This window comes from Dermacentor variabilis, chromosome 10 (genome assembly GCF_050947875.1).
Source record: "Dermacentor variabilis isolate Ectoservices chromosome 10, ASM5094787v1, whole genome shotgun sequence".
Classification (NCBI taxonomy): domain Eukaryota; kingdom Metazoa; phylum Arthropoda; class Arachnida; order Ixodida; family Ixodidae; genus Dermacentor; species Dermacentor variabilis.
In genome coordinates this window covers 50,234,337-50,262,169 of record NC_134577.1, presented here as the reverse complement: position 1 = coordinate 50,262,169, position 27,833 = coordinate 50,234,337, and the positions used below count along the sequence as shown (strand labels likewise).

Here is a 27,833-nt window from a genome sequence, read left to right as displayed (position 1 = left end):
TAAAGGTTAGAGTAGAGTGTACCTAAAGTGCACAAGAACTGGCTTTTTAGAAGTGCAAGAATCGTGGCAGAAAGTTGGACAGCTTGCAGTGGCTGTGCCCGTACAATGCGGGCTCCGACTTTCATAACAAGTCCAAGTGGGACGCCTTGCTGAAGAGCTCGGATTTCACAAACCAACTACAGGCCGTCCAGAGGGCCCGCGACGTCGCGGAGAGTCACCACCTCCCTGTCCCGTCGTGGGCGGAGCCACCAACTTGATCGGTCCCCCCAATCGAGTTCCTCAGGACACTCTAATAAAGTTCTTGTCACTGTCACTGCAGTTAGTGGTTAATGTTACAAGTACGTAAACTAAGGCAAGTTTGCTTTTCTTTTTTTTTTTAATTATGTGATTAAATCTCTGATTTTGCGCTGGGTACCTGGGTTGGATACCAATTCATAAAAATTTTTTTTCTTTTTGTCTGTGGTTGTTTGCTTGATGTGGGAAAAGCCTTTTCACTGTTTACATCTGACAAGTCAAGATGACTGGAAGCAGTGCGTCATTACTGCTGCCGGGCAGCCACACACATTAGACCGTCGGGTCATGCATTTAAGTAAGTTTCTTGCTCTGTCCTTCACAACACGTGTAAAAAACAGCAGAATAAGCATATTTTAGAAACAGCGCAATAAACATACTTGAGCATGTGACCGATGGTGCATTAGATCTGGCTGTTGAGTGGCAGTGAGAACGCATTGCTTGCTGTTATTTGCCATTATCAGATCTAAGTATCGAAAATGTTTTCACCACGTTAGACCTACTGGAAAAAAAGGAAATAATATAAAAAAGGAAGAAAAAACTAAATCAACCTAGAAAGAAAATAACTCCAAGGGGGAATCGAACCTGAAACTGCAGCATGGTAGACAGAGTTGTTACATCAACGCCACTGCTGAAGCGTGGAAATTAGTTGTTTTAGTTGTCATATTAACTACTGCCTCAAAGCTGTTTGGAGCTTTGCTGCATCATTTTTGTGATTTCAGTGTTTGAAAGGGCAATTCTTGTGCATTTTAAATGCATTCTGCACTAGCATCTTGTCTTATAGCATATTTAACACATAGAGCCGCTTCTAAATGCCTCTTTTGTTAGAATAGCGAGCCCTCCACCAAACTTGTACCGACTGTTGTCGAAATGTGCTACGACACGTACTCCTCCCTCTTGTTTATGCAGCTTCCTAGCTCGCACATGTGATGACGGGAAGGTATGCATGTATGATAAGCAACTGTACATATTTTAACCATTGTATTCTAAAGATAGTGCGAAGCATCGTAAAATATGGTTGTGGAAGAGCGTTCCCTTTATGGATCTGCCATTCCGCCTTGTCTTTAAGACCACCAACTGTACTGTTCGCACATAAACAGAGCTTCAGAGAGACTGCTTAAAAAAAAGTAATTGACTTGTGTCTTAAAGCATTTGTTCATTTGGTTGAGCAGGGGAGCACTTGTTGTATGCTAAACACCTGAGCTATTTTGCAGTAGAAAATGAGCCACCAGCAATTGGCAAATTGAGTGGTTTCTGTCCTAAGCAATTGCTGAATTGAATGCATCATAGCTTTAGTAATCAAGCGAGAATTGGTTCATCGACATGGACCATGATATGTGCAGAGTGAGACAAGGATGGAGGCAAATTCTAACAGGCAAATATGACATGTTATGGTCGAAGACATATGGATATATCATCTTTGATAGCCATCGACAGCACATAAGAATACTTGCAGACCGTATACTTTCAAGGCCTTTTTTGTGAAAGGCTGACATCGTTACATCTCTTGCCATATGTACTCTTACTTGTAAAAGACACCTCGTGTCTTTTGGGAGCCTTTAAAACAGTATTGTGTTCTAGAAACAAGCTTTGCACTTTGTGCACCTGAACAAATGCAACTGCAGAAGTTTCTTTTCAAATTCAGCCTTGTTGGAAACGCAAATGTGTATGCCACTCTAGGGCATCATTTTCCAGACAAGATGCTGACACACCAATACATCATTGCTAGGTGCCTACACAAGACGCTAGTACAGTAGGCTTCCATTAATTCGACTCCGGTTAATTCGATTTTTCGGTTAATTCAATGCCGGCCGAAGGTCCCATGCATGTCTATCGGCCCAAACCTTCGTTATTTTGATCGTAAACTTAGCCTTCGCCGCTTGATTCGTACTTGTTCAGTCGGAACGCACGCGCCTGATCCCTATGGTGACCCCAATAGCGACCCCTTAGTGGCAGCGTCTGTTTGGGGGGAGTTCTTGGGACCGTGAATGCATTGAACGCATGTCATCGCCCTTCGAAGACGCCAATTTTCAGCCTCCCTTAAGATTTTCAAGCATTAAGTGTAGCTCACAATGCCTTGATTACGTTATATAGCCGATTCTAACACCCGGCTTTTTTTTCCCAAGAAAATTGGGTCGGTAATTACCTGCACGGTCGGACACAATACCAATACTGCCTTTGCGGCGTTCGTATGCTTTACCGCATAACGGTAATGTATTGCGGCGAAGGTGACCTAAAGAAACCGTCGCCGTAGTGGGACACACATTTAGATCATTTTTCTTGCTAAACAGTCGGGTGCGCGTTAGATTTCGACTTTGTTTAGGTGCTTTAATGTCATTTATTTATTTATTTATTTATTTATTTATTTATTTATTTATTTATTTATTTATTTATTTATACAAAATACTCCTAAAGGCCCTCGCAAACGAGGGTACTGCATAAGTGGGGGGGGGGGGCACAATTACGACAAAAAGAACACACGTGACACTGTACTAACAAGTTAGAATTTCGTTATACAGTCATAACACTATGTAACACCATACAAATTAATAACAGCTATACATCCTACAAACAAATGTATTGAAATAAACAATGACAATCAGCATAGAAGTATAAGGAATAAAACAAAAAACACCAATGCACATATAGATAACAGTTTACACAAGGATTACACTGTAGTACAGGCAGATAGTAGATTTAGAAATTTATCGTGATCTGTGGTGGTAGCAACACGTGAAGGCAAAGCATTCCAGTCAGTTATAGTGTGTGGAATGAATGAATGGGCTTAGTTAAATGAACGACATGACAAGCGCTTGACTTTGAAAGGATGGTCGCGTCTATCAAAAATAGCAGATGGCAAACAAAAAAAAGTAGTTATGAAGGGTTGAGTGATGATACAATTTGTGAACAAGTGATAAACATGCAATTTTATGGTGGAGAGATAGTTCTTGAAAGCCAGCATGTTTATTAAATGCTGTGATACTGGTATGATGTGAATAATCGGAGTAGATGAAACAAACTGCACAGTTCTGCAGTGATTCAATGCTATTTATTAAATATGCTTGATGGGGGTCCCAAATTGCCAAAGCATATTCGATTTTAGGTCGGATTAGAGTGGTATAAGCACGTGATCGGAGGTGGGAAGGGGCATGCTTCAAGTTACATTTTAAAAGACCGATTAAATGATGCAACAGTAAGGTTAATATGATGATTCCATGTTAAGTCGGAATGGATGTGAACACCGAGGTACTATAAGTGGTTACCAACTCAACTGGATTATTATTTAAGGTTCTACGTTATTTCTTTTACTTTGGACAAGTAAAAAGTGGGCCTGCATTTAATTTAGAGGCGTGTTAGAATCTGGGAAAATCCTGATAACTGAATTAGGCGATGTGTTCTGGTGTCTTTTCTGCTTCTTGTTTATTTCGACCCGCCAGATAATTCGATTAATTTTATCAGTCCCATCAAGGTGGAATTAACGTAAGTACTGTACTTAGCTTTCTCTCGCTTATGTGTCCCATTGCCAACTCAGCTGCTTGTGATTGGTATGGCATATAGTTGCATCTGGCAACCAGAGGAGGTTCAATATGCTTTTTGAGGTTAAGCACAGGCTCGCCTGTACAAGACTTGTCAATTTTTCTAAGTATTGCAACGAGTCATGCATACCGTTGATTTACGCTCTTAGTTGATGAGCATTTCAATATCCAAGACCAGAGGGTGGTTTGCATTAAACTAAGATATATTTGTGTAATTGTGTTCAGTAAGTTGTTCGGCAACTTGTTTTGGGACTGGCGCCATCGTCAGGGTCACTGTTGCTAACCGATAAGCTAGTGAACTTCACCTGAAGTGTTCTTACAAATAGGCGAAGTATTTAAGGAAGAAGACTGCACCACCTCCCATTAGTTTTATGTGACGCATGGCACGGATGTGACAGAGGAGACAGCAGAATTAACCTAGACATGGCGCTACTAGCAACTGACAGTTTATTCTAAGTTGTTGCATGTTGTTTGTGAGTAGCACCATGTCTTTGTCTTCCCTGTTGTCTTGCATTTATTCAGTTTGCACTACACATCACATAATTCAATATCATCTAGCCTATCAGTTGGTTCTTTCTAACTCTCATTAGTCCCAGCTCATCGGCTTAGTAATGTGTGTTGATTGGCACATGCAGTGGCTGCGGTCGAGCGGCTTGGCGGTCCAAGCCCAGCCAATCCAGCGGCCTACTGCTCGCGGGGTCCACCCCCGCTGCACGGAGCAGCACAGTCGCCACCCCTCACGGTCCTAGTTCCCGTGCTACGCCGGGGACCACGACCAGATGGAGAGGCCCCCAAGCAGGTCAGTCATTTCCACTTGTACTTTGTTTTCCTAACAACTGGTGACCCACTCATATGATGTTGCCAGACACATACATGACGCTAGAAATTGACCAATGCTGCAGTGTGATAATCGTGGGCGCACGTGACATGCATGCCCACGATTATTGTTCCGAGTAGCTCATTTAGCAAGAACAGCACAGAATAACATGTGCAAGCCATTGGAAAAAGGCATAAAGAATGGATTAAAAAAGGGCACGTGACAGAATCTTGCATGATACATATTTCAGGACCATGCTTTTTAATGTAACTCGAGGTGGTGCCTTCACCGCCTGTTCCCCATTAGGCACTTCAAAATATGGCAAGCTCAACCACTTAACAGCTGGGCTCTGAGGAAAACCCAACCACTCAGTATTGAGGCACAGGCCAGACACTTTTGCTTTGAATTCATGTGCAACAAAGAGTACAATGCACAAAGCAGTTCTTAAGGCCTGAGCCACTACCACAGTATTGTTACGGATGAAAGTCAAAGGGCCAACCCACAGTCAGCATCTTCAGCAACTCGGCTCCAAAGGAAGATCCGTGGATGCAGGGAGATAGTGAGGCAGACGAGGGCATTAGGATTGCAGGCCACTTACTAAGAATGGCACGTAAATAAACTATGATAGACAGCCAACCTCATCATCTTGCATGATCGGTGGCAGCAGTGGGATCGGATATGACGAAGCAACTTAAGGACGACATGGTGAGCACCTTGAGAGAGACGTTAAAGGAGTATGATCAAAAGTGACTGGTGTTATTGGAACACACACTTCCACATAGGACAAATAGGCAAAGGCCTTCTGCTGCAGCTGCCTGTTGCATTCCCAGAGAACTCAGTGAGAAGAGCGCAGTATGTGAGGGAAGTTTGACTGAGCGCAACGAGCACAAGAATCTGTCCAGGGAGAAGAGAGCAAGTGGGAAGGACCCGATCCTTTTTTCAAGCGCTTTGCGTCATGCAAATCCAGCATGCACCCAGATTCCCCACAAGATGGACATTGCATCGAAAGTAGAGAAGCAGGCTTGCTGCTGGCTCCACTACTTGCCAGCACTGCTTCTTGCTGGTGACTACACCCTAGACGGTCACTGTGCATGCGACTGTAGAAACCCACTGGTCTCAACAGCGATTTCGAAAAAGAAAAGCCAACCCAGCTCCTGTCTCACGACGCAGCTTCTCTCGAGGAGTCATTAACAGCTTGCTGACAATTGTGAACTAAGAGCACTGTGTCCACATGGTATCATCTGCACAAACACAACCCTAGTGAAAACATCACCACCATTTGCACACGTGCGGATAGCCAATGGCATGTTATGCCATGAAAAATGTTATATGGTCACACTGCATATCAGTGGTCCTTGTTATAATTGTTGTGTGTACTTTTTCTTTCTTTTGTGTATTGTCTAAATTCTTACACCCTTAACTCTATAAAATATTGTTGTTTTATTCATGTGTATTAATACAACCAAATCGCATTAATTTGAACATGCTTAATTTTAACTTCTGGTTTATTTGAACTGATACTGTGGCCCCGCTAAAATTATGTGTATGCCAATGAGAGAAAATGCCCATTAATTCGTACATACCGCGCTTTGACAATGCTCTCAGCAGTGCACCAAAGCATGCGGCGGCGCCTCCGACCAGCGTTGCTCTGACCTTGCCATAGAGGAAAAGCTGAAGAGGGACCCCTCAACAGCGCGTGAAAAAGAGAGAGAAAAATACATGGCGGAAATTTTAATCACTTAAGGCAAGGTCGTTGCTTCTGCGTCTTGCCGTAATGCCCGAGCCACTCTAGTGGCAAAATGTGCGCCTAGGGAGGAATCGATCCTGGGCCGGTTTTTCACGGCAACAAGCAAGCCGCAAGTGGAGGAGACCAATGAGGCCCTTACAGTGACGTACATGCGAGAAATGGTTTCATGCGGACACACCCGACCGCGCTATTTGTACTTGCATTTGGTTCATTCGGACCATTTGTTTCTCACTCACGTCAGCTCGTGCTTGTTTTGGTTGGCTTGGCTTGGTCTCGCTCGCGCTTGTTTTTTTACAATGACGAGTCTAAACCGAGACGTCCTGATGGAAAGGTTGTTGGCGACAGTGCGCCATATCCGATTTTGTACAAGACAGACCCTGAGTACAAGGATGCGGAGTCAACACCCAGTACCTCATTCTCCTTGTCTTTAAAGGGACACTAAAGGTTACCAGAAACTCAAGTTAAAGTGGTAGAGCAATGTTCTAGAACGTCTAAGGCGTCAATTTAATCGCGAACAGAGCTTTAGTAACCGAGAAATTGAGGTAAATGCATGACACGATTTGAGACCCCCCAGCGACATTCCTGTACTAGCCCCATGACGAAAGGACTCCTCATAATTTGTATTACTAATACTGAACTACTCGTATTAAATATATCATTTCATTCGATTATAAAACGGAAAAAAATGCTACTTGTCTACGTCTATTCGACTCTAAGAAAAAATAACATTTTGACGTTACCCTTCAGTAATATGGGTGTCCGAAAGGTTTCGTTTTCGCTCGACTCCGCGCTCTCGACTCTGCGCCGCGCACGCTTTGAAGTTTCAGTACTTTCGTTATCGCGTCGTGCTGTGAGGATTCTGCTGGCTCGCGAAACTTTCATTTCGAACAAGCAGCGAGAATGCCACGTCCATGTGATGTCGTGGAAAGCCCTCGTTGCTTTCCCGCTCCGGAGAGCCGGTGTCGAGGCCGCCGTCGTAGTACGCAACGACGCCGGCAGTGCGAGCCCTCAGCAGTAGGTCGCGCTCGTCGGTGCTCAAATCGCTGATGTTGAGCCCACCATCGCGAGCCAATCTGTCGGTGTCAGGGTCCATTGCGACGAGCGCCGAAGTTTGCGTCATAGAATGAAGTACCAGCTTATGGGCGTCTTGCGCTGGAGTTTGAGGTATAATAGCGGCGCCTGGTGGCGGTGCGGGAAACGACATCTGGGTTGCGCCAGCTTAGGTCGTATTGAGCCCTGGCTGTGTCGAAGCACGTTTCTAGGCCGAGTTTTGCGTCGATTCGCACTTTTTTATGCCCTGTTGCGAGTGCGAAAAGGCTCGTCACTTCTCACAGACCACGCCGACCACGCTGCAAGCTCGCCGCAGCCTATAGTTTAACGAAAACAGACTCTCCGTGTGCCGTGGGACGTAATGTGGGACGTAATTCGTTTCTCCTTCCGCTAGCCACCATACTCCCGCTTTCGCTCTGCTGTCTGCTCTGTCTTGGCTCTGTTTCTGGCCGCGCGTTTGAGTTTTGCGCAGAAAAGCTGTAGCGCCGTCTGCGGACGCCGTTCTACTCACCGATGGCGCAACGTCACTATGAGACCATGATGTCAGTACTCCTCGATCGGAGGGCGGGCGATTTGAACTGCGCTAGAGGTACGCGGACGCTTCAGAACGCATTTTCTCTTAAAATAAGTCTCTCCTTGGCACGAAACAAGCGTTTCGAGGTTTCTGTGATGGTATTTCAACAGTCCACGTTGACTTAATAGTAACCTTTAGTGTCCCTTTAAATGTGGCGACGCCGCAACAGAAGGGAGCACACCAACGTGATTATGATCAGCGGCAACGTCTTCGTCATCTCGATAAGAGATGACTCGTGTTAAGAACGCAAGATGAACATAAACACAGCCGACCTGTCAGCAGATGAAGGAAAAAACATGCGAGCATGTAGAGGCAAACAGCAGCGGAGGCCCAGTCTGGCCTCAGCAACTTTGCTGCTTCGGTGGCAGTCTTAGGTGGCAGTAAAGCCTAGCGCCATCCATCAAGCTGGCGGGAAAGCAAATCTGCTTCCCTCCCACGCTCCCTCTCAACTCCCTCGTAACTCATTCAGTTTCGACAGTCTGTATGTGTGCACGCCACCACACCAGCGCTGCCAGCCCCGCCGGCCCAGCGCCAGCTTATCCCGCTCCCCGAAGTATCGTTTTCTGCCGTTATCGGGAAGCGAGCATTGGCCAGCATGGGCAATTTCGTGGTCCTTGCTCGCTGTGTGCTTGCGCGTTGCGATATTTGACAACTCATACTGCTCGTGCATCATGCTATGGTGCACAAATACTTAAAGAATGAGTCCTTCTTTTAATTCAAACAAATCTTTGGGCCCTTTTGAGTTCGAATTATCGATATTCGACTGTTAGCGCAAATCATGTACAAAAATGTCTTCTCTATCTTGTCTCCTAGGAATGGTGTGTTTTTTCCCTCTCTTTCTTTCTTTCTTTTCTTTTTCTCTCTCTGTATTTTTACAAGCACTGTTGTCTGGCTTACAGGTGATGTTCTCAGATGGAATACGGCCTGGTGGTGACTTGTCAGATGAAGTGATGCCCTCTGCAATGCCGGGCCCACCTCGGGAGCTCAGCTGCCCTGATGGACCCGCAGAGGGCCTGCTTCAAGAGTGTCGGGTAGTCCTGTCAGATATTGAAGGCTCCCTACCACCAGTGGCACTCAGTGGTGAGCCCTTTGTGTCCACAATCGGGATACAGAATTGATGATCAGAGATCATGTGTGCTTCAAATTGCGAGAGAGGGGAATGTCAAGAAAATTATATATTTTTTTTATTGGGCTGTTAAATACAGTATTTGTTGCAAATAATAAGTATGAGGGTGAATTAGAAAGTCTTTGCCCCCCCCCCCCCTTTTTTTTTAGGCAAGTTACGACTTTAAATGTGAAGTCAACATACCCATTCCCAGTGGGGGACTGTTCTTGGACCGGCCCAGCCTTATCTGCCAGTAGCTCCGCGGCACGGCACTGCTGTCAGTTGTTGAAGGCAGCGATTGTGCTTCACTGTCCACAGTATACGAGCAGCGAGGTGTGATTCATTTGTTATGGAGCAAGGGACGAACGCCCATCAAAATCCACAGGGAAATGCAGCAATGTATGGGGAAGGGTGTCTTGCTTTGAGAAGTATGAGGTAGTGGTGTTTTGAGTTTGTAAAAGGCTGTGAAGACTTGCATGACAATGAGCATTCAGGGAAGCTGTGTGCGTAGCTGACTAATGACAGCATTTCTCTAAATTTATTGCTTCGACGGGACGGATGTCCGAACCACTGTGGGTACTGTGCGGAGAAATAGTGTAAGGTGTGTAAAACAGCACACATATTTGTAATTACCTGTATGTACTTCATTTTGGGTAATAAAAATATAGGGGCAAAGACTCTCTGGTTCGCCCTCATATTACGCATCACGTAGGACTAAATCCACAACAGTATGTGCAGTGCCGTTGTTTGGTGGTAACCAGTGAATTGCCTTGAAGGTAGTGTTTGCCGCACATAGGTATGTTATAAGATCTGAGGTATGTATTTGAACGGCATAGCTCAGTAGCCTTCCACTCTGACAATGAGAGATCGCTGCTTGCAGCTGGAATACTCACGCAGCTTATCTTGCGGCTACTTGCTTGCAAAATAGTGAGCAAAGTGGCAATTTGCTGCACATTTTTATGTGAGGAACAAATTATTTTTGGCATTCTGTATTCGCACAAAGTGGGATCATTCATTGATGCGCGTGTGCCTTGGAGCAACTCTGAAGCCAGTCTTCACATGAGAAGAGTGAGGGCAATCAGTCAAAGCCATGCCAGGGCAACTATAAATTGCACCTTTCTGGATGTGGTGCTGTATATTGTATTGTACGTGGTGCTGAACTTACTTGCAGTTGCAATTTGATATAAGAACACGGTGGTCCTACACTTGCCATTAGTGTCAGGCAAATACTTCTAAATTTAATATGAAGCAAACTCCCTTCAGAATGAACTGATAAGTTAAAAAGTTTGGTAGACATTGTCTAATTTCTCATTAATTCAGTGCACTTCATTCAAGGTGAACTGCAGGTAAGATAAACATATATTCAAGAATACCTCCACATCGGCCTTGTAGGGGTGGAGTTGGCTGTAGTCAGTAATAGTAATTGCTAGGTTCACTGCATATATGCTTGATGGTAGCACTAACGCTTTGTTATTTTGTATTGCTCTTTCTACTTGTACCTGCAAAGAAGCATAAGAGCTGATGGTCATCTTTATCTTATTTATTTTTAAATCTTTGGTGAGTTTTTCAGCGCTTTTTCAATAACCGTGTATTATCAATTTACAGTGTCACAGCGAGATCTGAAGCTCGAGAACGAGAATGACCTGATGATTGTGCTCCAAGGTAAGACAAACCAAGCACTCGGGAAAAAAAAAAATGCCTCAATTTTCAGGTTGGGAGAGTTGATCTTGATTGCCCCATGCAAACATCTCGTGCAGGCTTTTAATTTGTGCAGTATTATGATGCGCAGCTTTAAAAAGAACAGTGAATTTAAATTCACCTCTCTGGTTGCAGTGCCTCCATAATGTAATGAGTCCTTTCACTGAATTGTATTAACCCTTTCAGGGTCATTTTTCTTTTTCCATATGCGACCGCCCAGGGTCGATTTTTTTTTATTGCAGATTCCAATTCTTCTGAGGAACCTATTTCGAAAAAAAACAAAAAAAAACAATTACCATAATTTTTCTCGGGTGACCGTAATGTGAGAAAAAAATATTTTGCGTGTGTCTATATGTACTGTTTATTCATGAATAACAACAATAAAAGAAGGAAATAAACTTATAAGTATCAAAATTTGATGCATTGTTATACACATCGTTCAAGGCTTAGAAAATGTGCACACGAGAATATTTCACAACTCTCAAATGTTCCCGCTCTTACACTATTATTTACGTCCATAGTGTAATCAAACTGCGTAGGTGAGCGCACTTAAGGAAACTGTGTGGTTATGTGCCCGTCAAAAAAGCAAAACGTGTGACAAACTTCTGCTAATCTTCATCTTATCACCAAACAGAGGCAAATAGTTTTACCGCGCACACCAACTTGCGAGCGGTAGTATATACACACGCCGGAGCAAACTAGCTCTGAAACAAACCATGCAACGAAAACCGAAAGAGGGAGGCATGAGAAAAAAATTCCCTGTATTCCCACATCGTAGCAGCACATGCCAGAAACGAAAAAGTTAGGAAATAGGCACGCATTCTAAATGTACAGATGGCGCCGTAAATATATGGCATCGACCATTTTGGGCTTGTTTGCGGCTCTGTATGTTTACGTCATTGACCCTGAAAGGGTCAATTTCACTGTTAATGGCAAGTCAACCTCGGTAATAACCTGGGTGCTGCGTGGACCACTGATGAGCAAAAAGGAATATAATTGAAATAGAATCATTGTTATGCCTACCCAGGTTGGCATCAGCTATATTTAATAGAGGTGTGCGAATACTGAATAGTAAATTTGAAACCAAATATCATATCGAATCAAGAGAAAATATGGAGTCGAATATTGATTGCCATAAATATTTCCCACTTTAAGGCCTACAAATTTTGGTTAAAGGAATACAGGATTGCACATGCTCCGCAATCTCCTAGCATTGCAAAACGAGGAAGTAGCAAGCCTTCAGCGACATTGGAAAATGGGAATTGAGATATACAGCATGGTCTGCTGTATATCTCATATTTAAGGGAACACCAAATTAGTGTGCCAGTACTGATTACAGCTCACTTCTAATATATGTAGTTCTGGAAAATACATATTTTTTTATCAAAAGAATTTCTGTTGCATAGAATCAAGTGTTCTTTCTTTCCTCTAAAATTAATGAATTAGTCACATTCTGATGTATTGAAAACCAATGAGGTTCCCAGTTTAATAGTGAACCTGTGTTCTTCAGCAATCTTATATTTATTGCATACGAAGTCTCTCTCTCTCTCTCTCTCTCTCTCTCTCTCTCTCTCCTTTTTAATTTTTTTCCCCCAGTGTTTCTTTAAAATCCAATTGGGCTATCCCAACTTTACAGCAGGTGGGTTATCATAAGGCCAATCTGCACTGTAGACAAAAGGACTGCACATCATGTGACTATCACTGCCCCGCGTGTAGCTGGTGCCAATAGTAAAAAGTAGGCACCATCATCACCGTTTTATTGTCAAGTTCGGCATGATTTGCTACCTGTCAAAAGATTCTGAAATCTGAAGGGTCAAGTCAAGTGACCTGACTTCCCTTTCTTTTCATATGCTGTCTGCACAAATTGATGCAACCGGCTCATGACACTCGCACACCTGCTGTTCAAATTGAAAACTAGTCTTGTGACGGGTTGCTCAAAGCTACAAAAAGAGACCAATGCGCATCTACGAACGGTACCCAGAACAAGAGGCCACTGTTCGATGTGTGGCAAAGATAGCGGCCATGAAAACTTTGTTGTCATTCCATGCGCTTGCATTCATCTGTTAGGCGGTTCATCAGCTTTCTGAGTGTCACGGGGCTGACGCGAATAAGTCTGCATTGATTTGGTACTGAACTGTGAGTTTAATTGCTGATGCCTGATGAAACAGCGCCGATTAGGCCTAATGTCCTAGGCAGTGTGGCAGTTACGAAAATTCGCCCCCTGGTCGATGTGGTCATAAGCCCCAACCCATCCCAGAATGCTTGCTACTAATATGTTCATACGGGTGACTCATGAGTGATTGGTCCTGAGATCACTCATGCAGGTTAGATAATCTGCGTGCCTATCAATGGCTAATCGGCCCAATCTTTGCACGTGCTTTTGCACTTTATGAAATTCGTAGTGCATCGGTTGTTGTTCCCTCTGTCCGCATTGCATTATCATTTTGATTGGTCTTGATGTCCTAGACGCATTTTATGCTAATAGAGCAGCATTCAGGGGAGGCCCATTTACAGTGTGCTCGGCACACCTTTTGCACCAAAAACTAAGTGAGACACCCACTTGGGCAGCATCAAGGATGACGTGAGATGTGGCACCATGTGGGTCTCTTCACAGAATATTTTGAATATTCGAAAAATTGAATAGCAGATGTTTGATTTGCGAATCTAATGATTCAAACATTCACTATTTGATTTATTTTGGTGTTTGAGTATCCGTACACCTTAATATTTAAGAAACAAAACACAACAAAATATTCGCCCAGAAATGCATAGCTGATTAACCTGCCTCCTTATGAAGTGATGCCAGTTTACAGTAGCATACATATGTACAATTTCTGATGAAACAGGTCTTTAGGAATATCTTCAGTGTTGTCACTCCTGTGCTCTTAAAAAGGCTGGGAGTTCTGGGAGTGAGCTAAATATTCTGCATTTTCAGTCCAGTATTATGTTTCAGAATAATTTATGGTCACTAAATTTTGTTCAGTGGAAGGCATGGACGTACATTATAATGTGTCATTTGTTGGGAAAGCCAATATTTTTTTAATGGCAAGCTGTTCATGATAATTGGGGAAATGAGTTCTCCAAGAAAACAAGTTCATTACAGTATCCCAGCAGTGCAGGCACTCTGGTTAAAACTTCGTACTGTCAAAGAAGGCTTGCTCGCAGTTTCACTGTTTGCAAATGAATTGGGCATAAGCACTCTTCAGATTTGTGTCTTTGCTGTGCACAACAGTTTCCTTATGCAAGACAATTTTTGCTTTCATTTTAGACCCAAATGTGGAGCCCGTGGCATTTGCACTCACAAGGAACTTGCACGTGCTGGTCAAGATTGTCACAGGTGTGTAACAGTCATGCCACTTATGCTTACTGTCCCTCACAAAGAAGATTCCTGCTTTGTGAGTTGTTGTTTATTAGTACTACTGAAAGGCATCACGTCGCTGAGCCTGCATACTAGGCTTGTGCATCAATTTTTCTCGTTCTAAGCAAACTTGGAGTGAATGGTAACAGTGTCGAGTAATTTTGTTGAAGTAAATAGTTGTGGAATTTGCATAAAACCTTGACACTACAGCACTAAGTTTACAAATATGAAAAGGGTGCTTTATGGCAAAGATGGAAACAGTTCCCGCTTGAGAAAAACATTTTTTGTCCATATGCTGTCATTCAGATATATTTTAAACAAAAAATGTAATGTTGAATTCCAATGGCGGAGTCTGAGCAAGTTTTTCTGCTCGTTTCGGAGCAAGTTTGTTCCAATGACAGAGTGAGGGTGGGAGTAAGGTGTTCCAATGAGAGAGTCAGAGTGGATTGAGAGCAAGAGTCACTCTGTGGAGCAGAAAAAGATGCTCCGCCAAAATCGGCGGAGTGGACCAGAACTCTGGGTGACGTATTTCCTTTACCACGTTTGTCTGCTGGGAGGCGCCACCGGTCATGACTCGCGAGGAAGCAAAAGCTGCTGCACGCTTGGCGAGATATCCATTCCGCACTTTTAAAAAAACAGCGGGTGAACGGTGCTGAAGAGACAAGTGATCAGTGCGGCAGTGCTGGGATCAAACAGTGGAAGGAAATGACAACACGCAAGGTATCCTGGGTAACTCGGCGATAGAAGTTCCGCTTCCGCCTTGCTCTGGCGGCGCAGGTTGTGTTCCACTCGCGGATTTGGAGGCATTGCTCTACGCCAGAGTCGAGTGCTCACTCGCGGAGTCTGTCGGCTGCTCCGACTCCGCCATTGGAATTCAACATAAGTTGTTGAGCCCTTTTTACAACAACAGCGGTGTAGGAATTTTGTTTATTGACATTTGCTCGGTATTTTGGTTCAGTGTACTTGAATTTTGTCATGGCTGAGGACATGCGAGTGCTTTGCGTTTGTCCCTTGTGTAGCCCAGTGTGGACGAACCGCATGTCATTGCAATGTCACAAAGTGCACATGTCGCATGTTACCTTAACTGTGTGATGCCAGTTGTTTAGGCTGTGTGAGTCACAGCTTGTAACACAGCACACTGAAGCACGCAGCTTGTGTACAGCACATTCCACTTGATTTGCCTCTTCGTTTCTTTCTGTTTGTGTTCAGTGGAGTGTGGCGGGAAGCGCCAGTGCTGGAACTTCTGCAGCCGTGGCCTCTGCACCCTGGGCCTTGACGAGGTGGTGCTCCTGCTGGAGCGGGAGCCAGGGGAGTCGCAGTTCCCACGGGATGCCCTGCGGCTGTTTGCCACCCTGCAGGGTATCGGTGCCACGGGGGGCCATCGACCGTTGGGTGTAGTTGCCCCCGGTGTGACGATGACGACGGCGACTGTCTTGGGGGCATTCCAGTGCCTGCCATTTCCTGAGGGGGTGCTTGGCAGCAGCGACCACGGTGGATTCCTCCTGCTGCCTCACATGGGACAGGTGTGCATAAGAGAGAGCAAAAAAAGAAAGGAACCGAAGGCTGGGCTATAGTTAGTCTCGATTCATCTTGAAACTTCAGCCGAAGTGAGATAAGGACAACAGAGAAGGACAGACAACGGACAGCACCGACTCATTGCTAAGGTGGAACAACCAAATAGAAAAGATAGAGTGCCGTCTGGAATTGTCTATTCAGTTTTTTCATTTTTGCACTGAAAAATAGCATTCAACGAACTTGACCAACAGTATAATATTCTCAGAAGCACCATTCTACCCTTCTCCTATCGCTCTTTCCTTCCTGCTTCCAGCCAGTGAAATCCATATTTTTTGCACCAGGCATTAGTCGCAAGCATATTTCGCCGTTCCTGAATCATGGAACCTAAAGAATTGACTGCTACATATTGAATTATGCACACTTTTTTGAACATCCAAACGGAAGTCTTTTGCAAATGCTTAAGGCAGCACCATATTAAATTATTTGAGTACAGCTGCGCGCTGATCGCTTGGCACTGGTTATGTAGTGCATGCTTACTGGCTTGTGGTGGAATTATTCAGACTGAAACGACATTTCAATGTCATAGACCGAGGTCGAAGCATGCAAAGCTGGAACTTTTATACAAGACGGCAAGATTGCAAGAGGCAAATTGATGGATTTTGAGAAATGCATGCAGCATACTCGGTGTGTGTGTGCATTAGACGAGAAAATATGCAACTCCACAACTTGTCTACCCGGATATTTAAATGTATTGCTATGTATAATTATATAATGAATTTCAGATCTTTTCACGGTGGGTAGTGATGTAATACTTCGCAGACACGATCGTTATTGTGCATTGTATGCTCTGTGCTTGTCAGCTCAAAATGGCCAGACCTGGTGAAGGCCCCTTAAAAGCGTGTGCTATGCTTCCTATGGCACCACGCGCTGTAAAATGCTTATATCAATAGGATTGGCGGTGATAGCTGTGAATACCACGTGCAACGACCTTGAAGAAGATTTGCTGGTACTGAAACGAGGAATTGAGGGTGCGCCGGCGTTTTCACGCGAGACAGGCAGGTGGGTATTGCAGTGAAACTGCCGCGGCGGGCAGCTACATATTTTTCACGATCGCTCGCACCCTCGCGCAATTTATTATTTACGTGAAACCTAGCGGCCAGAAAATGTATCATACAATCGCAGTTTGGTGAGGCACTGAACGTTGTTGCTAAAAAATCGTGTTTTCCGGGAACGTATGAGCCGGTAAAAATTGAGAGTAACTCTGTTGGGTCATTTTTTGTGCTCTCTATTGCGAATTTTGGTGCCGGGAAAACGTACGTAAAGGGAACGCATCAACACGGTTCTACTGTATATGCCAACCACCTGTGATGCTGACAGTTCCAGCAATTGACATCGACAGTCTCACATCTCATACAGCTTTCCAATGTTTAAAATCTGAAGTTCTCATTTTTGTGTTGCAGGGAGACTAGCAACAGCGCTTTGTGCATTCTTACGGATTAGCCCAAGTTTAGTGCCCAATTCGGCAAAGATTGTGTTCTCAGATAAGTGTTTCCTTCTGGTGTCAAAGTGGGCAGAAGTGGCAAGGTTATTTAAATTGACAGCAAGGAAGTGGAAAAGTGCATCAACACATTCTTCCTGCCACCTTTTTGTTTGGGTAGCGCATGGGTGGACTTGTTCTTCCCCGTCACCCATGGCTGTGTGCCGTCCTGCTCCAACGGATGGAAATGCCCTGGGCTCGGTTGCTGCCTCTTCGCCTTCTGCTGAGGCTTGGAGCCGAATTCGAAGGTGAGCGCTGTCACACAAGAAGCTGGTTTGCTTTCAGCCCTTTCCATGCTAGAAACGATTGTAGCAAAACAATTTCTTTCACTCTGGCAGCAATTCAGGGCCAACCTGCAGGGGCAGTGGAGGGCAGGTTGGCTTTTCTAGCATGCCCATGGCTGCGCAAGGCTTTCAGCATGGCTGAGTGCAAACACAGCCTACGTGCCCTGTTTTAGAGGTAATTTGCCGCTTTTGAAGAGACTGGGCGAGCTGAGATGCTGTGGCAACATGCGCCGTCTCTCTGCACGTTTAGTGCTGAAGGTCATGTAATCTCAAGTTTCGGACATGCATATAAGCGAGAGGCAGACGAAGCATTCACTTGCTGCTGCCAGCGCTTTTCAGGATAGCGTCGTCCCACTGTAGGAAACACGATCACCCGAAGGGACAGAGTGAATGCAAAAATGTGGCTGGCTTTGTATCGTACTGCCGATGTGAAGATATCATTGCCGTGGCACAAAATCATGTCATTCGTCACCGACTTTCAGTCAACAAAACATTTTGTCTAACTTAAATTTGATTTTTCTGGTTGCCTGATAACATGGAAAATTTGTGGTGCCTCCTATGTAAGAAAAATTCACTGGAGACATTACGTATTTGCATAAAAGGTTGAGTTTCAGAATAAAAAAATTTCATTATACCGAAGCAAGTTGTCAATTTTACCGACATCGCTGTAGAGGTTTGACTGTACGTTGCTTAATTCCTTTCATCATTGCTGATCATTGTTGATCATGTTGTTAATCATGTTGTTCATTGCATCATTGCAACATTGCTGTTTTATAATGTGGCAAGAGGTAGGGACTGCACCGCACTGCTAAGTTTTTAGCCAAGGAGCTCAGGATATAGACAAACTAGGGGACAGGACCTCCATCAAGTGTGTTAGAGACAGCTTTGCTGCAACGTGAAGCAGTCGAGTGCAGTTGATGTGGGTCATTACTGTTCTGACTCTCTTTTTTGGAATGACTTCAGTAGTGTGGGAGGGCAGGTACATCGAGGTCGACCTCACTGCCCATTTGATTTTGCACATTTAACTCTGTCCAGCTTGAACTTGAAATGGAGGAGGTGGTTAGTGAGCACATTGTTATTTAAGTTTCACTATTCTCTTGCAGTGTACCCGTACCCAATGGTCAGCGTCCGTGGACGTCGCTCTGTCTATGCTGAAATCGGCCACACTATTATGACTGTTCTATTGGTGAGTGATGAACATCTGCTTGCAGCTGTGGTACCGGTTGAGTCACTTGCTTCTATTGACAGAACTCACACGATCTATTCTCTTCAGTAATAGCCATTTTCTTCACATGATCTATGAATACGCATATACAGAATTCGGCGTAAGCAGGAGTGCCAGGTACGCATTACTCTCCACGTTAAACCACTGGCTCGTTTGTGGTTAAATTTCGCACGGAGGCTCAAATATCACAGTGGAATCATTTCTTGAACATGTTTGAGTGCATTGCCTCTCTGTTTAGTGTAAAATAAATTAGTGTATAAGTATGCGTCGCCTATGTTAATCTGTAATGTGGTGCCATCTGTCAGTTTGCTCTCTCTCATGGCCCATGGTTTAGCCCTAACAATGACAGACGATGCCACCATTCCATTCTCACTAATTCTGCGCATTATGTTTAGCATCACTGCAGGCGACGCATAGCTTTAATTTATCCCACTCTATGTGAGCTGTGTGACAACAGAGTAAAGTCGGCTTTAAAAGTTTATGAACTAAGGGATCTGAAAAAATTTGTTTCTGGGCAGTTTGTGTCGTACCTGTTAAACCCTTATGACACTATGCTGTTTCCATGTATACACTAGTGCAGGCTGAAAATCCAAATACCAGGGTGCATGCCCAGCCCATGGAAATATTCAGCTTTTCTCAAGATCCTGTGGTCCGTAAGCTTGTGATGCCAACTGTAAAGTTCTTTTGTCTGTGCTTTCTCAAAAAGCGGACTTTTGTACAGGTTATTATGCAACATCTTATTTCTTGGCTTGCTTGATTAATTAATTAATCTTGGCTTGTTTCCTGTGGCTGAAGGGTTATTAACAAAGGGGCAAACTTGACTTTACCTGTTCTTAGACTTCTATCACTTGGTTGGTTAACTTCCTCCAGCTCTTGTTGCTTTCTTTCAACTTTTATGCACTTTTGCATTGTCTAGCTTGGCCAGTCAGAATGCACACTCCTGCAGCCACCTATTGGCCAAGAGTCATGGATAGTTTTGGAAAGACAGACAAGGCAAATGGTTGAGCTTCGCAGGAGTCATTAAGGAAGTACACTTGAACCTTGTTATAACGAGATTGGAAATAACAAAGTAAATGCAATTCCCCTTGAAATCCCCATAGAGATCCATGTACAGTCGCCGACCGTTTATTCGGACTTCACGGGGACTGCGGAAATGTCCGAATAAACGGGTGTCCGAAAAAGCAGAGTAAGAAAAAAAAAATAAAATCCTTTATTTCCACGCACTTATTCGGGCTCGGCAATAGGCTTGAAGAAATCGTGAATGCACCATTGCACGCTGTTCCTTTTATGCGCAATCAGATAAGCCTGAATCTCGGAGAGGGTCGTACGGTCACTATAGGTGACTGAAAGCACAGTTACTGCTTGTACACGCTCCGCATGCGACGGCAGCATAGCACATGGTGCGTCATCTTCCGACTCAGTCGTCGTCTGGCAGTGCAGCAGAAACCTGACGAATGATCTCACCATTGTCGAGTTCTGCGCATGTCAGTACAGCAGTGTCAGCACCTGTGAAACTGTCAAATGAGACGGTGTCCGAAATCGCAATGCAACCACTGCGCAGGTCTCGGCAGAACATTTTCCGCGTCAGTAGGGAGCACATCAGAAGGCGACAAATCTTAGGCCTCCCAGCACCCACTTGCTGGCATTCCCCAGCGCAGCCTGCGCTGGCACTGTCGGCGCTATTAGACACTTGACACTATGTTTCCGTATGCCGCGTTGGATCACTAGAACCTCGACACAGCACACAAAGCAAACACCACCATGCTGACACCAGTCGCACAAACAAAAAACGTGGCCTACTCGCAGCATCGTACGCGAAGAAACAGATCAGCTGCTGGATTGTCTTGACATGGCTTACTAAGCTGAAACCAGAACTGCTGTAGAGCCACTCTATCGAACCAAGCAGAAACGATGATGATGAGCGGGGATTTACAGTAGCGCTACGCGGGGCAGCATGGAGGCTCCGTTCAAAACAAAAATGGCGTTCAGCAAGTCAAACCATGCACCGGTCAGAGTTGGTGCATGGTGTGCTCGATCGAGTTGGGTCAAGGAGGGTCTGAAAAATCAGACGAGAGGTTGCAAGGTGTCCGAACTTTCGGCAGTTGTTATACATTATGGTCTATGGGGAGTATGGCAGTGCCGCGAAGCAGCCCGAATAATCGAGCATGTCCGAATTTTTGGAGTCCGGAAAATCAGTCGGCAACTGTACTTAAAACCTCGTTTTAACAAAGTACAATTGTTCTGCCTATGGATGTCACAAACTATATTCTACTGGGAGATTTCAACTTTCCAAACATCTCATGGCACAATGGTTCTGCCACTATTACAAAATATTCTTCGGAATGCGCACGGTTTCTTGATGTTTATTCCGATTTCAACCTCGCACAACTTGTTGACGAACCCATTCGTACTACTGCAGTTTCTGCTAATATCCTTAACCTCATTTTTACTACTACACTTGACTTACCCGCCATGGCTGCTCAGAGGCTATGGTGTTGGGCTGCTGAGCACGAGGCCGCGGGATCGAATCCCGGCCATGGTGGCCGCATTTCGATGGGGGCGAAATGCGAAAACACCCATGTACTTAGATTTAGGTACACGTTAAAGAACCCCAGGTGGTCGAAATTTCCGGAGTCCCCCACTATGGTGTGCCTCATAATCAGAAAGTGGTTTTGCCATTTAAAACTCCATAATTTATTTTATTTACACCTGGCTTAGTTTCCAGGTTTACTTACATCCCTGGTTTAAGTGATCACTTGTTTATTCATTTCACTTTGCATGTGCGTGTTTCTACTAAAAAGAGCTTTAAGGTAGTTCATGATTACAAGCACGCCGATACGGCTTCTGTCACGGCAGTAATGGAATGAATCATTCACAGCTGCTTACATCACCAGTTTTGACGACCACTCAGTTGAGGATACCGTAAAAACCTGAATATAGGTCAAACTTTTTTTCAAAAAACCTTTGCGAAAAGTCGACCCTCGTCTTATATAGCGGACATTGGCAGAGAAACTACGGAAGTCTTGCAACAATGGGCGGATAAAGTAAAGAGCCGCCATTGCCATCAGCAGCAGCGCGGCATGGCGACATTGTGGCATCGCCACTTTGCGTTCACATTGTCACAAAGTTATTTTGGTTGATGGCTCCTTTTTCACATTTTGTTTCAAAATGAGCGGAAGCCGACGGCAATTCACCGTCGCCTTCAAGAACAAGGCGATTGAGTGGGCGGAAGCCCACAGCAACCTCACGGCACAGTGTGGATTTGGAGTATCCGAAAAGAGCATTCGGTACCGGCGTAGGTAGAAGCAGCATACCAACAGAAAATGTCATTTCATGTGCGGACCGCAGAACTGGATGACAAGGTCGCAGAGTTCGTCCGGGAGCTGCGTGTAGGATCGCTGCTTGTGACTGCCGAATGCATCCATTTGAAAACAGTAGAGATCGCGCGCGCCTCTGGACTGGGCAGTGAGAAGCACTCGTCATCCGACTCTAGTTCGGACGACTCTGATCAAAGGCGTTTCCCTGATTCGGAGTAGTGCTTGCACACTTCGTGCCTTTCTGTGTACTCTACACTCAGCCAATTATTAACGGTATCGCGCGACCATCGACCTACGTGTTTGTTAGCACCTTATCATCACGGCACAGAGCGGCGAAATAGCGAAAGTAAGCGCACGTGTACACATGCGCATATCACGTTTGTTTCGCCGCTCAGCGCCATTAATAAAATGCTGACAAGCATGCAGGTCGATGGCAGCGCGATACTGTTAAAAATTGTCCGGGTGCACATGCGAGCAGCATTTAAATAAATACTGTCACTGTTGTGCATGATTCACATTTGTTTCAAGGTAAGGGTGTCTTTCGGTACATTTGCCATTGGAAAAGATTTTTTTTTTTTTCATTTCTAGAATTCATTAGTTGAGGGATCGACCTATATTCTGGTCCGACCTATAGTCCAGTTTTTACGGTAACTGGCAACTTTTCAAAAATAAACTATTATCTTTAATTTTCAGCTATGTACCTCAAAGAAAGATACTCTCAAGCACACGATCGCCATAGTTCAACAACTCTCTTAAATTCCTGCGAAACAAAAAGAAACAGTTATTCCGTCAGGCCAAGCAAACAAATCTCCCTGCTCATTAGTCAGTGTGCCGTCAAGTGGAAACTGAGTACATCCAAACAACTGGAAATTCTAACAATACCTTCTTGAATGTTACATTGCCCTTGTTTCTGCAAACGAGCCCGCGCAAATTTTGGAGTTTTGTTAATGGCACTAAAACAGACATTATACATTTAACTTACCTTGATGGCACCTGTATTCCACCTAATCAATGTTGAAGTGTTTTTGATGAGGCCTTTGTCTCTTTCCTCAATACAGTGAAACCTCGTTAAACCGTAGTTGGCCGGAGCTCGGAAAAAGTGCGTACTAAACGGCAGTACTGCTTAACCGAAATAGCATGAGATCGCCCACTTACCTGTCAAATACGGAACTCGGAGAGAGTGCGATGAAAAGGAAAAAGACATGCAGTATTTATTCACTTCGCGCGACAAAAGTGTTATGTTCGTTTGATGCCGCCGCAGCCCAGCAGTGACGACAGCGGCCTCAAACTTACTGAAGCTGCGAACCAGCTTTTCAGCCAGCCCCTTCTTCTCGGCAAACACTCACATGGCAGATTCCTCGTTGGCGTTCCATGTTCTTTGTGCACACGGGTGGTAGCACTGCAGAAGTCGTGGGGCACTTTCTTCATTGCGGGGTGCTGTTCTCGTCGCAATGATTGCATTCATGAGGCTGACGTAACGCGCAGCTTCTGCCACTGTCAGGACTGAACCACCCATGCTGTCGCTTTCCGTGTCGTCCTCATCACTGTCGCTAGTCGACACTTCGGCAACAACAGAGGCAACGATGGCGAAAAGCCAAACCTTGTAGCCGACATCTCTTCGCGGTCACAGCAGCGCTGCCAAGCAACTTCTTTGCCTTCCAAATGCCACACACTGGAGTCAACAGTAGATGCCTGTCACGTGCCAGCACCGACTCTAATTCTTCTTCTATGCTGAGCACCCGGCGTCTTTTTTCTCCGAGCTTCGGCATGACGCAAGTCCTCTTCGCACAACACTACAACGCTCTCTGGCACGGCACCGAAATGATGTTGATGTGGCTTCACGCACAAACGCACAGCTCAGAGGCCGTTCTGATCTTCGAGGCTTATTGTTCTGCCGGGCCGCCCAATAGACACGACGCATCGTCGTGTTTGCATGACGAAAAGTGGGAACAGTACGTGTCAACTGATACGTGCGCAATAAGCTGGTACAGTTTATGTGGATACAAAACATATGCTCAATGGCAGCTGAGTCGGGGATTTGAATTTACTACATTTAAACGGGTGCGGTTTAACGAGATTTTACTGTACTAATGTCATTGCAGGTTAACCTAGTGCACCAAGTTTAAACTTCCCTGTAATGGATCCCACAATAATTGACTGGTTTGGTATTAGCCGGCTAATCAATAACCTAAAGATTTTCGTCTGCTATTGGGCCTGATAGTATTGATTCCAAAATATTAACATGCATGGAGGTGTTTTCATCTGTTATTCTTTTTAAAATTTTTGCTCAGTCATTCCAGTGTTCTTCGCTCCCGCGTGACTGGAAGAAAGGAAAGGTGGTTTCAGTCCCAAAGTCAGGCAATGCGCTTGCTACCGAGAACTACCGTCCCATTTCATTGACAAGCATCCCATGCGAACTTTTGGAACACATCATTTAATCTCACCTTGTTGACTTCTTGGAGACCAATTAATTCTTTCATTCCTATCAACATGGCTTCAGAAAAATGTTCCCGTGCGAAACCCAACTAGCTTGCTTTACTGATGATTTTTCTGCAACTGACAATAAATTTGACGTTGACTTTATTTTCATGGACTATGCTAAGGCCCTTTATACCGTAACGCATGAACTACAAAACCTCAAACTCGATCAGCTTAACATTGATCCTATAGTATTAGCTTGGATTAAGGGCTTTCTTTCTAATTGAACCTAGATCGTGACTACTAATAACGCTTCCTCTACTTTTTCTCCGGTTACATCAGGAGTCCTGCAGCAATCTGACCTTGGGCCTTTGCTCTTCTTAATTTATATTAATGACCTCTCTGACTCCGTGAAATTGTCTTCAATTAACTTATTTGCTTATTACTGCGTAATATATCATAAGATTAGTGACCCCGTTGATTCCACTAAACTATAAGAAGACCTTAACAATTTATCCATATGGTGCAAGGCATGGAACATGAAATTAAACGTGAATAAATGTAGATATAGGCGCATTTCACGCTGCACTAACAATACTGAGACACGCATGTATTTTCTGAATAGTGCCCCACTCTGTCAAGTTAATTTCTACTAGTATCTCGGCCTTTATATCACTCACGGTCTATCATGGTACAAGCATGTTGAATATATAACGTCTAACGCTAGTCGCACGCTAGGCTATCTGCGCTGAAACATTTACGCAGTTCCTGCATCTCTAAACCTGAAGCTCTGCAAAACACTTGTTCGCTCAAAATTAGAATATGCCTCGGCCATTTGGGATCCCCCTGGAGCATCAGTAACCCTCTCCCTCAAAGCCATTTGGAATTGCGTGTCCCGCTTTATTCTATCTAATCACCCTCGTCATGCTAGCGTAACACTCATGAAGCAAACCCTTAACGTAACAGATCTTTCAGTACATCGTGCATACAGTCACCTTTTCCACAACATTTACCACAACCTGGTATAAAAAGCTAAATGTTTAACACCTCCTTCTTACTTTTCATCCTGCAGCGATCACCTTCATAAAGTTTTCGTGCAATCTTGTTGTACGAACGCGTACTATTACTCGTTTTTTTCCTCAAACATGCAGTGACTGGAACCACCTTTCCGCATTGGTCACCACTTTTACAGACACATCGAGGTTCATGACTGCAGTTCTCCACGCCGTCTAGCAAATCTTTTATTCATTGTTCTGCATTCTTTTTCTGTGTATGTACCACTCCTTTCTCTAGCGCCTACAGGCTTTGAAAATATGTAAAATAAATAAATAAATAAACAAACAGGCTATCGGCGGCAGCGGACGAAATTATCAGCAATCTTTTTCAAAATCGGGCATATAAAACATACCTTTACTGTGTCAACACTGGCAGACAGCTGACTTGCAGGGCTCAGTCAACGATTGCGGCTCGATATCGTGTGCAAGGGAGGAAGGTGGGGCAGAAACGCGCTATCTTCTCATGCACAGGGCGGTGGGGGAGGCGAGAGAGAGTGGTTCTACTCCGGCAGCTGCTTCTGGTTCGGCTGCTTACCTTAAAAGCAACCTGCGATGTGGACAAAGTGTGCCCAGTGCCGGTAGTTTCGTATATGCTCTGTGCTTTCAACGTTTGGTTCGCGTTGAAGCAAGAGACAGCACGAAGGTCAGTTTGCTCACTACTGCTGCTGCGCTTATCTTGCTTAATTTGCTATCACAATCTATGCTTCACCTTTTGGGTGAAACTGCGACTTTTAATGTTTTTTTTTCTTACTTTTGACGTTCGTCACTCACTCTTCACGTTAAAGTTGTTAGACATCGCAATGAAAGTTTCGAAAGTGAGGCTTTTCAGATATTACGGACTTCGGATAAAATGAACGTTTTTCCCCGGATTATCAGGGTCTGTTGTAACGAGTGTCGACTATACTTTGGTGGGTTGAACTACCACCGAAAGTCACGGAGGTTACCCGAAAATAGCGCCCCAGCTGCGAACGTCATCGGCACACCGTGTTGTGTGCCATGTGGTGGTGCTCAAACACGATGAACGTCGTTTGCATCACAGCGTGCAAGCTACTCCCTTTTGCTGCATCACTGTTTCACCGGTTTCACGAAAATATGAACAAGCCAAGTGAAAAACGGAAGTGAAGGACCATCACATTGGAACATAATAATGTTATCGTAACAGCTGTCACATCATGGTGCTAAAAAGTTGTGTGTTGCACACGCCAGAGAGTCCTTTGCTGTTTTGTTGAATTTTCATCGCATACGCGACTGCGTGGCAGTTCAGTGGGCTGCAGAACCATAGTATTTTTTGCATGCTCAAAGTTGTGCATACCATTGGGCATATGCTGCAGTAAAGGACAATAGTCAGTATGACAAAGTCATGTATATAGTAACAAAGCAATTTCAGCTTCTCCCATTCAACTTCATTATAATTAGGTTCCAGTGTATAAACAGTGCCTTCTCCTCATCTTCAGAGCTGTATGTGTTTACAACTCTAAAGATTACAGCCCTGAAGCTGCAACTCTGAAGAGTTGTAGTTTCAACTCTTCATAGTTGTATACATCTAACTCCACATAGTGGACATTTGCAAACTGTGAAATATGAAGACATCTACGCCCTTATGTGAAAATGTTTTTCTGCCATCCTTCTCTTTCGCTGTGCTAGGATTTCCGCAACTTCCAGTACCAGCTGGCCAGTCTGTCGGGGCTTCTGGTGCACTTGGAGGGGCGGCAGACGACGGTGCGGGTGCCCCGGAACCGCTATGACGCCCTCGTGCGGGTCCTGGACGGCAACGAGCATGTGCTTGCCTTGGCAGGGAACATGAGCCCCGAGGCTGATGCTCACCTTGTCTGCGTGCAGGCTCCTGACGCAGGCACCTACCACTCTCAGGCACTCCAGGTAAGCTGCTTCAAAAGCACAGGTCTCCATCGAAGCATGTGCCTCGTCACTTAATCATGGCAAAAAAAAACTTGTCATGTGGGAGCAGTATCGTGGGAATCGAAAAATAGTCCACAATAATCACAGTCTGAAAAATTCGTTAAGCCAAAAAATAAAATGTATTAAGCTTAGAGTGGCTTAAAATATCTAATAATGCCCTGCCTCATACTACGCTTAGAGGCGATCAGACTTGCTTGGAATTGCACAAGAATGATGTCATCTCCGTCTACAGTCGACAAGTGTGTCACCGCATTGGTAATCTCCACCAATGGACTTTGCCATGGAGGTCGAAGAAAGGAGCCACGTCTCTTTGCGTCACTTGGCTCTTACAAAGGCGCAGTAGGTGGTGCCGATAACACCAATGTGAAGCCACACAAACACATACAAAA

At 44.6% G+C, this 27,833-nt stretch overlaps 1 protein-coding gene across 2 annotated transcripts in view; it reads left to right on the top strand.

Annotated features, from left to right (window-relative positions):
• Sara (Smad anchor for receptor activation) overlaps positions 1 to 27,833 on the top strand; it is a 55,494-nt gene that overhangs the window by 17,725 nt on the left and 9,936 nt on the right. For both annotated transcript variants that reach the window (XM_075672670.1, XM_075672669.1), the window contains exons 5-12: positions 4,463 to 4,626; positions 8,915 to 9,095; positions 10,726 to 10,782; positions 14,087 to 14,155; positions 15,386 to 15,699; positions 17,350 to 17,476; positions 18,616 to 18,698; positions 27,172 to 27,405. In XM_075672670.1, coding sequence (XP_075528785.1) covers positions 4,463 to 4,626; positions 8,915 to 9,095; positions 10,726 to 10,782; positions 14,087 to 14,155; positions 15,386 to 15,699; positions 17,350 to 17,476; positions 18,616 to 18,698; positions 27,172 to 27,405 — 1,229 coding nt within the window. The remainder of the gene's footprint in view (positions 1 to 4,462; positions 4,627 to 8,914; positions 9,096 to 10,725; positions 10,783 to 14,086; positions 14,156 to 15,385; positions 15,700 to 17,349; positions 17,477 to 18,615; positions 18,699 to 27,171; positions 27,406 to 27,833) is intronic.